Below are 12,998 nucleotides of genomic sequence, written 5' to 3' on the forward strand. Positions count from 1 at the left end.
ATTTTCATTAATGACAGTCTAAATCATGGGTGTCAAACTCATTTCAGCTCAGGGGCCGCATGGGGTAAAAATCTATTCCAAAATCATGGCATAATTACTTAAAAATAAAGACAACTTCAGATTGTTTTCTTTGCTTTACTTTGGCCAAAAATAGAAGAAGGACATTCTGAAGATGCATATATTAAAGATAATCCTCTTGGCGAAAACACTTCAAGTTAGTGAAAATTCTGAAGAATTGGTGCAGTTTCAAAAACACAATGAAGAACACAATGAACTTAGACTTCGTCTCGGTGAATCTACAAAGCCATTAAACTTTAAGCCAGAGCCGATCTGGTATTCAACAAAATACCGTATTTTTCAGACTATAAGTCGCAGTTTTTTTTATAGTTTGCGACTTATACTCAGGAGCGAAGTTATTAACACATTACCGTAAAATATCAAATTATATTATTTATAAGTTTTTATTTATTTATTTATTTATAAGTATATATTCGTATATATGTTAGATTTTTTTATCGCTATATTAGCGATATTTATACCTGCATTGTGGATCCTTGTGGATCATTAAAGTTTGTCTAAGTCTAAGTCTTAGCTCATTCACGTAAGAGACTAGACGTATAAGATTTCATGGGATTTAGCGATTAGGAGTGACAGGTTGTTTGGTAAACGTATAGCATGTTCTATAAGTTATAGTTATTTGAATGACTCTTACCATAATATGTTACGTTAACATACCAGGCACGTTCTCAGTTGGTTATTTATGCCTCATATAACGTACACTTATTCAGCCTGTTGTTCACTATTCTTTATTTATTTTAAATTGCCTTTCAAATGTCTATTCTTGGTGTTGGGTTTTTATCAAAAAAAAATTCCCCAAAAAATGCGACTTATACTCCAGTGCGACTTATATATGTTTTTTTCCTTCTTTATTATGCATTTTCGGCCGGTGCGACTTATACTCCGGAGCGACTTATACTCCGAAAAATGCGGTACTAAATAAATAATAAATAAATAAAAACTCTTTTAGGTATCAAATACCTCATTTGTTTTTTCTACGTATTAATCCTGTGCTAATTCAACAAACCACACAAACGGAGGTAAGAATTATTGAAGAGGGTTGAGTTACAAACTGCGTCCACTTTTGGGGGAAATGAGGGTGCCAAAGCCACTTTACTGTGTACCCTTGCTTAGCCCAGGTATAAACTGTTTGCTTGCCTGACAGAATTGCTATTTCGACATCCAGTGGACACATTTAAAACAGCAGTTTGATTCATTAAAAAATGCAAACCTGTTCACGGACCTGATCCGGCCCACAGGCCTTAAGTTTGACACCCCTGGTCTAAATATGACGACACAGACACAGGATTCTCTGTCCAAGGTATGTCAGTGTCTCCTTCTTTCTCACAGACATTTGTTTGTAACTGTGCCAGTTTGCTCGTACTTTCGAGACGTGCTAAATATAGCGGCCGCATTACAGTTTTAGTCTTGATAAATCACATTGTGATCGCTAAATCATTATAGTCGCCTCCTCCCACCATTGTGGGCGTTCTAACTATTCACAACATATTCTGCATATTCATGAAGACACGCTAAATGGACTGCTCTCTTTATGTTTCTCATTTAAGGGGTGCAATTCTCACAAGCTTAGTGAATCAGCTTTGCTAGTGCTCTCAACTTTGAACGTTTTGAAACATGCAAGCGTTTAGTAGATCAGGCCCACTGTTTGCTATTATAAGTAGGCCGAAACCCAACTGCCATACACTATATTCCTGATTGACAAAATATATGTACTACGTTTTATCTAACGATGGTATAGCTTAAACAAACTGTAAATGTATTTTATCTTTGCAAAAATATTTTAATAATTCATTAAAATATTTGCCATTATGTACGTGCCTTTTAAAAATAGCAAAAATCTAAACAAACCAAAGAAAAACTCACAAAGGGAAAACACTTATTTCAACATTTGATTTCTTTTTTCTTCAGTGAGCGTACCTGGCATAAAGAATGAGCTTGGGAAACCAGGTTTGGAGTTGGGGTAGCCCGGTGAATCTCTGTTGTAGTCGGCTGTACTGGCCGATGGAGCGTACACCTGCAACAACAACACAAAACCACGTCAGAATTTGTGTAACACACACAAACACATTATGTATGTTCCGACCCTTGATTGACTGCTCCGTAAAAGGACTCATTGCTATTTATAAATATATACATACTGTACATATACATACATATACAGTATATATATACAGTATATATATGTATACATATATATGTATATATATATATATATATATATATATATATATATATATATATATATATATATATATACAGTATAAATATATATATATATATATATATATATACACATATATATACATATATATATACATATATATATATATATATATACACACATACATACATACATACATACATATATATATATATATATATATATATATATATATATATATATATATATATATATATATATATATATATATATATATATATATATATATATATAGGCCAAAAGTTTGCACACACCTTCTCATTTCAATGAGTTTTCTTCATTTTCATGACTATTTACATTGTAGATTGTCACTGAAGGCATCAAAACTATGACACCTGTGAAGTGAAAACCATTTCAGGTGACTACCTCTTGAAGCTCATCGAGAGAATGCCAAGAGTGTGCAAAGCAGTAATCAGAGCAAAGGGTGGCTATTTTGAAGGAACTAGAATATAAAACATGTTTTCAGTTATTTCACCTTTTTTTGTTAGGTACGTAACTCCACATGTGTTCATTCATAGTTTTGATGCCTTCAGTGACAATCTACAATGTAAATAGTCATGAAAATGAAGAAAATGCATTGAGTGAGAAGGTGTGTCCAAACTTTTGGCCTGTACTGTATACACACATATATATATATATATAAATATATATACATACATATATATATATATATATATATATATATATATATATATATATATATATATATATATATATATATATATATACAAAACACATCCAGTAAGACCAATTTTTTTTATTATGCAAGCAGATCATTTCAACACATTTTACAATGTAAAATCAATGTACATAGAAAAAACATTTTGACAATTTAAAGATAAATTAAGCATGACTAAATTAAAGACAGATTACCTCATTCTTAAGTAAACCAAAAACCATCCAACTTTTTACTTTGATTCATAACAAATATTTAATTACAATGCTATTATAACTATTACATACATATGAGTGTTTCCCACAAGACTGTAATTTAGGGCTGGGAGATACGTATGGCTTACAACGGTATCAGGATATATGTGTTTTATTTCAGTCTATATCGATAATTATTAATATTTTTTATGATCCATCTAAAATTAAGACCAGGAGAAAAATACATATAATGTAAACATTTGTATTTAAAATGTAACCTCTCTCTGATTATAATCCCCTCAGCTATCAAGGCAAAAAGGAAAGGAAATGTCATAGAAAACAATCAATCAGTTCTAAAATTATATGAATGAAAATTGAACATGAAGATGAAAATGAAGGTGCAAAAATAAGGAATACGTATGAAATGCATAATAAAGTGTAACAAAATGTAAACATAGAGAAACCTGAGAAGAACTATGTTCTGCAGGTTTAGTGCCAGAAAGTTACAGCTGTGCTCTAAAATCTGAGCGTGGCTAACATGGTGCAGTATTACCGCTCTTGGTGGGGACTACCGCCATCAGTGTGTGAATGTGTGTGTGTGAATGTGTGTGTGAATGGGTGAATGTGGAAATAGTGTCAAAGCGCTTTGAGTTTCTTTAAAAGGTAGAAAAGCGCTATACAAGTATAACCCATTTACCATTTACCATTCATAACATACAACCACATTTGTCTGACTGCAGCCTGTTTTAAAAACCAGCGTCACAATGTAAACAAATGCCATGACATCCACTGTAATGATACCAAGTACGAGAGCGTATCTACTTGATACTACTATGATTACATCAATATTTTTTTATTGTCACAAAATCTTTTTTCTTTTTTTTTAAATTCATATTATATTCGTAAACTCAGGAAATACGTCCCTGGACACATGAGAACTTAAATTATGACCAATGTATGATCCTGTAACTACTTGGTATCGGATCGATACCTACATTTTTGGTATCATCCAAAACTAATGTAAAGTATCAAACAACAGAAGAATGAGTGATTATTACATTTTAACAGAATTGTACCAAAATCTGTTTGTGGTACAAGGGATTTTTTTTTTTTAGTCAACCCTCATTTATAGCTGTTAATATGAATATACGACCTACTCAGTGGTCTAGTTGTGTTTTGCTTGATTGTAAAGTGAAGTGAAGTGAATTATATTTATATAGCGCTTTTTCTCTCGTGACTCAAAGCACTTTACATAGTGAAACCCAATATCTAAGTTACATTTTTTAAACCAGTGTGGGTGGCACTGGGAGAAGGTGGGTGAAGTGTCTTGCCCAAGGACACAACGGAAGTGACTAGGATGGCAGAAGCGGGGATCGAACCTGGAACCCTCAAGTTGCTAGCACGGCCACTCTACCAAGCGAGCTATACACAACTATCGAGGAGCTGGTCTGAGAAGTAAAGCAGGAGTGATGTTCATATGTTGTTAATATTCAGTGTTTTATTGTTCAAAGTTAATATTGTAAATCCCACTTTCTTTATTTTAATGTACAAACCCCGTTTCCATATGAGTTGGGAAATTGTGTTAGATACAAATCAATTTCAACCAATATTCAATTGAATGCACTACAAAGACAAGATATTTGATGTTCAAACTCATAAACTTTTTTTTTTTTTGCAAATAATAATTAACTTTGAATTTCATGGCTGCAACACGTGCCAAAGTAGTTGGGAAAGGGCATGTTCACAACTGTGTTACATGGCCTTTCCTTTTAACAACACTCAGTAAACGTTTGGGAACTGAGGAGACACATTTTTTAAGCTTCTCAGGTGGAATTCTTTCCCATTCTTGCTTGATGTACAGCTTAAGTTGTTCAACAGTCCGGGGGTCTCCATTGTGGTATTTTAGGCTTCATAATGCGCCACACATTTTCAATGGGAGACAGGTCTGGACTACAGGCAGGCCAGTCTAGTACCCGCACTCTTTTACTATGAAGCCACGTTGATGTAACACGTGGCTTGGCATTGTCTTGCTGAAATAAGCAGGGGCGTCCATGGTAACGTTGCTTGGATGGCAACATATGTTGCTCCTAAACCTGTATGTACCTTTCAGCATTAATGGCGCCTTCACAGATGTGTAAGGTACCCATGTCTTGGGCACTAATACACCCCCATACCATCACAGATGCTGGCTTTTCAACTTTGCGCCTATAACAATCTGGATGGTTCTTTTCCTTTTTGGTCCAGAGGACACGACGTCAGACCACAGAACACTTTTCCACTTTGTATCAGTCCATCTTAGATGAGCTCAGGCCCAGCGAAGCCGACGGCGTTTCTGGGTGTTGTTGATAAACGGTTTTCACCTTGCGTAGGAGTTTTAACTTGCACTTACAGATGTAGCGACCAACTGTAGTTACTGACAGTGGGTTTCTGAAGTGTTCCTGAGCCCATGTGGTGATATCCTTTACACACTGATGTCACTTGTTGATGCAGTACAGCCTGAGGGATCGAAGGTCACGGGCTTAGCTGCTTACGTGCAGTGATTTCTCCAGATTCTCTGAACCCTTTGATGATATTACGGACCGTAGATGGTGAAATCCCTAAATTCCTTGCAATAGCTGGTTGAGAAAGGTTTTTCTTAAACCGTTCAACAATTTGCTTACGCATTTGTTGACAAAGTGGTGACCCTCGCCCCATCCTTGTTTGTGAATGACTGAACATTTCATGGAATCTACTTTTATACCCAATCATGGCACTCACCTGTTCCCAATTTGCCTGTTCAACTGTGGGATGTTCCAAATAGTGTTTGATGAGCATTCCTCAACTTTATCAGTATTTATTGCCACCTTTCCCAACTTCTTTGTCACGTGTTGCTGGCATCAAATTCTAAAGTTAATGATTATTTGCAAAAAACATCAAATATGTTGTCTTTGTAGCATATTCAACTGAATATGGGTTGAAAAGGATTTGCAAATCATTGTATTCCGTTTATATTTACATCTAACACAATTTCCCAACTCATATGGAAACGGGGTTTGTACATTTTGGGTGTCCCATTCAGTAAAAAAACTGTAAAATTCCATTCCGTTTTTTTTAAGTGGTCCGTCATAACGTTTTTAGAACTCTATCGGACATTGTGACTTTTGGTATTAGTGTTTCTGGAAAAAAGGGACCCAAACAGCAGATTTTTACAGCTAAATGTGTATATATAATTTATACACACATACAAATTGGCCCCCCCAGACACATGTTTTTCTCTCAATGTGACCCCCCGAGTCGAAATATTTGCCCAGCTCTGCTCTTTGCAGATGTAGAAAAGGTGAGGTTGTTCCCTACTAACATGGCGGCTGCATGGTAAAAACAAAGGGGTCTCCCTCTTACATTCCTCTTCTTGTGCGTGTTTGAGGGTGCGTGCGAACACTCAGCCATGACACAAGCGCACGCCGCAAAAGACGCAACTGTTCAAAGCGCCACTCTCTCAATGATAAACTCCTTCCTAAGCTAAACCTGAGCCACCATAAATAAGCACTCTTTGTTATTTGAACTTTTGTGTGTTTACATGGTAACGTGGAAACTATGTGATGAAACAGACCTAAAAGATGAAAAACAAACAAACACACAGGGCCGATACAAAAAATCTATTTGAGCATGCTCGAAAAGAGAAATTCCCTAACCAAAATGTGCTGTGATTAAAAAAATAAATAAAATGACAATAGATTTTTTGTTCTGTTACAGCAGGGGTCGGCAACCCAAAACGTTGAAAAAGCCATTTTGGCCGAAAAATACAAAAAAACAAATCTGTCTGGAGCCGCAAAAAATTAAAAGCCATATGTAAGTCTTACAATGAAAACAACTCATGACGTAAGTTATTAGCTATAATAGTACTACTACTATCAAAATGACTTTAAAAGTCATATATAAGTCTTATAATGAAGACAACACATGATGTAAGTGTCTATATTAGCTATAATAGCCTACTATCAAAATGACTATGTGTCCCAGGCTGAAGCAAATCTTCGTTGACAGAAATGTTGAAATGTAATATTTATTCTACACATTTTTACAACATTAGAAACCATTAGTAAATCGGAGGCTACTCCGAAGGTGAGATAACTCTTGGAAATTACTGGCTTTTTAATGGCCAAAAGTATAGATGTGTGTGTCCAAGTTAGGGATGTCCCGATCCAGGTTTTTGCACTTCCGATCCGATACCGATATTGTTTTTGCACTTCCGATCCGATACCGATACTGACCGATAACGATACTGACCGATACTGGCCTATCCGAGCATGTATTAAAGTTTAAAGTTATTTAGCTTACTTAGTTGTCAGAATCATGTTGAAAAGGGTTTTAGTACTCTTGATAACAACTAGCCAGCTGAATTAGGGGAGTTTGAATAATACACAATGGTTGGTAACAAGAAACTGACCTGATTATTCAAGGATAAACACAAAATAGACAAAATTATCCATGACAAACAGAAATGGCATCATTGAACTAGGGCTGGGCGATATGGCCTTTTTTCAATATTGCGATATTTTAAGGCCATATTGCGATACACGATATATATCTCGATATTTTGCCTTAGCCTTGAATGAACACTTGATGCATATAATCACAGCAGTATGATGATTCTATGTGTTTTGATTGATTGATTGAGACTTTTATTAGTAGGTTGCACAGTGAAGTACATATTCCGTACAATTGACCACTAAATGGTAACACCCGAATAAGTTTTTCAACTTGTTTAAGTCGGGGTCCACTTAAATTGATTCATGATACAGATATATACTATCAGATATATACTATCATCATAATACAGTCATCACACAAGATAATCACATTGAATTATTTACATTATTTATAATCCAGGGTGTGGAGGGGGGCACCTGATGTAAGTGTCAAAAAGACAGCCAAAAGAGTTTGATGTGAGAATAAATCTAAAGTTAAAATATAGGCTTGAAATGCACCCATTTGCAGGAAATGTAGTCTTGATTTTCAAAATTTTCTTTCAAGGCTTGCATGTATACATTAAAACATTCTTCTTCATACTGCATTAATATATGCTACTTTTAAACTTTAATGCAGAGAAGGAAATCACAACTAAAAAAATCAAAAAAAATTTCATACGGTGTTGATGTGGAAATTTTTGCCTCAGCATTTTGATGGTGTGGACGTGTGGCACCGAATGGAGATAAGCGTCTCGACAGACGTTACAATATTTGAACAATGATGACGAAAACGGTTTTCTCTGTCGTGTCCGTGGCGTGTCGAAAATTGTTATGCGCTTATTTTTTTATTTGATTTTGTGCGTGGCATATAATTGCTATGCGCAGAGGACGTTTGAGCAGTGCGCAATTGCACAGGCGCGCACCTTAAGAGGGAACGTTGATCACACGGCTGCGCTAGCATCACAGCTAACGTTAGCCATGCTGCTACCTCTCTGCTCGGGGAGGACGTATACGTATGTGACGTATGACGTGACAGTATGTGGCGTGTGTAAGAAGGTGCGCTTGCTGTCTGTGAGAGGGAGACACATGAAAGAGTGAGAAGAGCCTGTCGTGTAATGCCAGCAGCTAAAAGCAACTGCGTGAGAATCCACAGACCTGTGGATGTGTTGAAGGTGTGCTGGAAAATGCGGAACGGAAATTAGGGAGCAGTAGAAAAGTGGAATGTATTATTTAAATCGGTGCGTTGGAAAACACGGACCAGAGTTTTTTTTTTAAACTGGATCTGGATCGGCATTTTCCCATGCCTTGCCGATACGCTTTTTTTTGGCAAATATCGGCGGCCGATCCGATCCAAATATCGGATCGGGACATCCCTAGTCCAAGTTAAAGGAAACGGCAGGCTGTCTTCTTCTAATGGATTTATTACAATCTTTGGCAAGCAACGTAACCCAAAATGGTGAAAGAGCCATATTGGACCAAAAATACTAAAAACAAATCCGCCTGGAGCCGCAAAAAATGAAAAGCTGTATATAAGTCTTATAATGAAGGCAACACATGACGTAAGTGTCTATATTAGGTATAATAGCCTACTATCAAAATGACTATGTGTCGCAGGCTGAAGCAAATCTTCGTTGACAGAAATGTTGAAATGTAATATTTATTTTACACATTATTACAACATTAGAAAACCATCAGTAAATCAGAGGCTACTCACAAGCTAGGTAATGTTTGCTGTGGTCTGGAACAACATGGCACACAAACAACTATCAGAAACGCAGCCAATATTACATGCAGATAATGTGTCATGAGACATGCAAAACTAAATTATATACAAAGAGGATGAAAGTAGTGTATTAAACAAGCTGAAATATACCTACAAATGAGGCATAATGATGCAATATGTACATACAGCTAGCCTAAATAGCATGTTAGCATTGACTATGCCTGATTAGCACTCCGACAAGTCAATAACATCCACAAAGCTCACCTTTGTGCATTCACGCACAGCATAAAATGTTTGGTGGACAAAAGTGGTGTGGAAGATTTTACATGTAAACAAACTGTAGCGGCACAGTCCACACTATGGTGAGTTCAAGAACCGCCGAAATTAGTAGGACAAAACAATGTTCACCAAATACTCTCATCGGTGAAGCATACACACAAACATATTAAACAGTGGGCTTGTGTCATGTTTGCCCTCACACAAAAAACATAGTAAAACAAAAAAAAAAATGTTCCCCCGTCTTTTTTCATTTTCAATCCTTTAAAAATGCTAGGGCTAGGGCGGCACTAAAAAGCCGCGGGTTGCTGACCCCCGTGTTAGAGTTAGCTATTTGTGTTAATGCAAGGGAAAACTGGCCCTGGTGAATTTTTATTAGCTGTGTGGACGAGGCAAAAATGATGAATGAACCATTTTGAGCCCTATGTAAATGTAGAAGAGCGAACATGCTCGGGTTTTGTGAGTGGCTGTAACAAATAACTCCATCGAGTTATTAATATATGACTTCATTACGCCGTGTTGTGTCAAAACCCCCCTGAGATGAAATTGGAAACACACGAGCCCCTCTGATGGAAGCAAAGGAACAAAGTGAGGATTAGCGCGACCCTGACACCCAATATAACGCGCTTTAATCACAGGTCAGGCAAGACCTTGGCACATGTTGGTGATACTCCCAGTACGAGAGCAAAGGCAACGTCAACGGGTTCCTTTATAACGTGTTCCAAATATCTACCTTTTATCCTTTACAAAATGGACACGCAATGTGTATGTTATGTTATCATTTTATAAACATTCAAACTAGAACGAGCTTGTTTACGAACCATTATTTTTGGTATCCAAATGATTACATCGGGATCCAATATTAATTTTCAGACGCAGATCTCGTAAAAAGCCGACTGTGCAGAAATTTGTGATGATGCCATCACATCGACTCACACAAAATCAACCGATCCCTGTGAATAATATCCGGTCTCTGCAACTTCCCACACATTTTGGCCAATCATCTTCATTTTTGCCAATTACATTCGTCCCGGAGCTTCAGTCAAACATGCCCGTCGACTGTGGAATCAAAACACATGTTTGTTTCCCGTGTATACAAACCCTGAACAGCAATATGTAGCAATATCTCATATTTGATAGCTTTAACGGCACAACTCTCATACTAACCTGTGTACAGCATTAAGCCTTTTGGGTAATGTAGTCTCGATACCTAAAGCAACACACCCATATAACAGGATATACCGTATTTCCTTGAATTAGCCCCGGGGCGGTAATTAATTTAAAACCTCTTCTCACTTCGGCGCTTACCAAAGGCATGCGGTAAATGTAAATAGGGCTGGGCAATATTGCCTTTTTTTAATATCGCGATATTTTAAGGCCATATTGCGATACACGATATATATCTCGATATTTTGCCTTAGCCTTGAATGAACACTTGATGCATATAATCACAGGAGTATGATGATTCTATGTGTCTACATTAAAACATTCTTCTTCATACTGCATTAAAGGGGAACATTATCACAATTTCACAATGGTTAAAACCATTAAAAATCAGTTCCCAGTGGCTAATTATATTTTAAGTTTTTTTCAAAATTTTACCCATCACGCAATATCCCTAAAAAAAGCTTCAAAGTGCCTGATTTTAACCACCCGTCCATTTTCCTGTGACGTCACATAGTGAAGCCAACACAAACAAACATGGCGGAAAGAACAGCAAGCTATAGCGACATTAGCTCGGATTCAGACTCGGATTTCGGCGGCTTAAGCGATTCAACAGATTACGAATGTATTGAAACGGATGGTTGTAGTGTGGAGGCAGGTAGCGAAAACGAAATTGAAGAAGAAACTGAAGCTATTGAGCCATATCGGTTTGAACCGTATGCAAGCGAAACAGACGAAAACGACACGACAGCCAGCGACACGGGAGAAAGCGAGAACGAATTCGACGATCGTCTTCTAACCAACGATTGGTATGTGTTTGTTTGGCATTAAAGGAAACTAACAACTATGAACTAGGTTTACAGCATATGAAATACATTTGGCAACAACATGCACTTTGAGAGTGCAGACAGCCCAATTTTCATCAATTAATATATTCTGTAGACATACCCTCATCCGCGCTCTTTTCCTGAAAGCTGATCTGTCCAGTTCTGGAGTTGATGTCAGCAGGCCAGGGAAGCTAGGGTCGATAGGGGGTTTAGCTCGCTCGTCTGCGGGAACAAACTGCCGCCATTGCTTGCCGTGCTACCGAGGTCCTTTGTCCCTGAATTGCTCACACACTCCGGCAGATTCAATGGGGGTCTGGCGGCAGATTTCTTTGACTTTATTGTTGGAAATGCATCTGCTTTGAGTGTCGCAGGATATCCACACATTCTTGCCATCTCTGTCGTAGCATAGCTTTCGTCGGTAAAGTGTGCAGAACAAACGTCCAATTTCTTGCCACTTTCGCATCTTTGGGCCACTGGTGCAACTTGAATCCGTCCCTGTTCGTGTTGTTACACCCTCCGACAACACACCGACGAGGCATGATGTCTCCAAGGTACGGAAAACAGTCGAAAAAACGGAAAATAACAGAGCTGATTTGACTCGGTGTTTGAGAAAATGGCGGATTGCTTCCCGATGTGACGTCACGTTGTGACGTCATCGCTCCAAGAGCGAATATTAGAAAGGCGTTTAATTCGCCAAAATTCACCCATTTAGAGTTCGGAAATCGGTTAAAAAAATATATGGTCTTTTTTCTGCAACATCAAGGTATATATTGACGCTTACATAGGTCTGGTGATAATGTTCCCCTTTAATATATGCTACTTTTGAACTTTCATGCAGAGAAGGAAATCACAACTAAAAAAAAAATCACTATTTTTTTCATACGGTGTTGATCTGGAAATGTTTGCCTCGGCATTTTGATGGTGTGGACGTGTGGCACCAAACGGAGATGTTGACATGCGGAGTAAGCACTTTTCACTGTCTAGCAGGTGACTTTTCAAATGATGCTACATATTAGCAGTGTAGCCGAGTGTCCTGGGTTCGCCTATACAGTGTACTTATCTAATACAATAATAATGTCAACATCACACACCTCCTTTCACAACCACACACACCCTACGTCACAGCCCTACGGCAACAACTCTGGAGGGACAAAACTCCTCCTCTTTCCCATTCTTGCTTGATGTACAGCTTAAGTTGTTCAACAGTCCGGGGGTCTCCGTTGTGCTATTTAAGACTTCATATTGCACCACACATTTTCAATGGGAGACAGGTCTGGACTACAGGCAGGCCAGTCTAGTACCCGCACTCTTTTACTATGAAGCCACGTTGATGTAACACGTGGCTTGGCATTGTCTTGCTGAAATAAGCAGGGGCGTCCATGGTAACGTTG

At 37.6% G+C, this 12,998-nt stretch overlaps 1 protein-coding gene across 5 annotated transcripts in view; it reads right to left on the minus strand.

Annotated features, from left to right (window-relative positions):
- tcf4 (transcription factor 4) overlaps positions 1–12,998 on the minus strand; it is a 563,422-nt gene that overhangs the window by 87,536 nt on the left and 462,888 nt on the right. For all 5 annotated transcript variants that reach the window (XM_061980823.2, XM_072915343.1, XM_061980825.2 and 2 more), the window contains one exon: positions 1,996–2,092. In XM_061980823.2, coding sequence (XP_061836807.2) covers positions 1,996–2,092 — 97 coding nt within the window. The remainder of the gene's footprint in view (positions 1–1,995; positions 2,093–12,998) is intronic.

This window comes from Nerophis lumbriciformis, linkage group LG20, assembly GCF_033978685.3.
Source record: "Nerophis lumbriciformis linkage group LG20, RoL_Nlum_v2.1, whole genome shotgun sequence".
In the NCBI taxonomy this organism is placed as follows: domain Eukaryota; kingdom Metazoa; phylum Chordata; class Actinopteri; order Syngnathiformes; family Syngnathidae; genus Nerophis; species Nerophis lumbriciformis.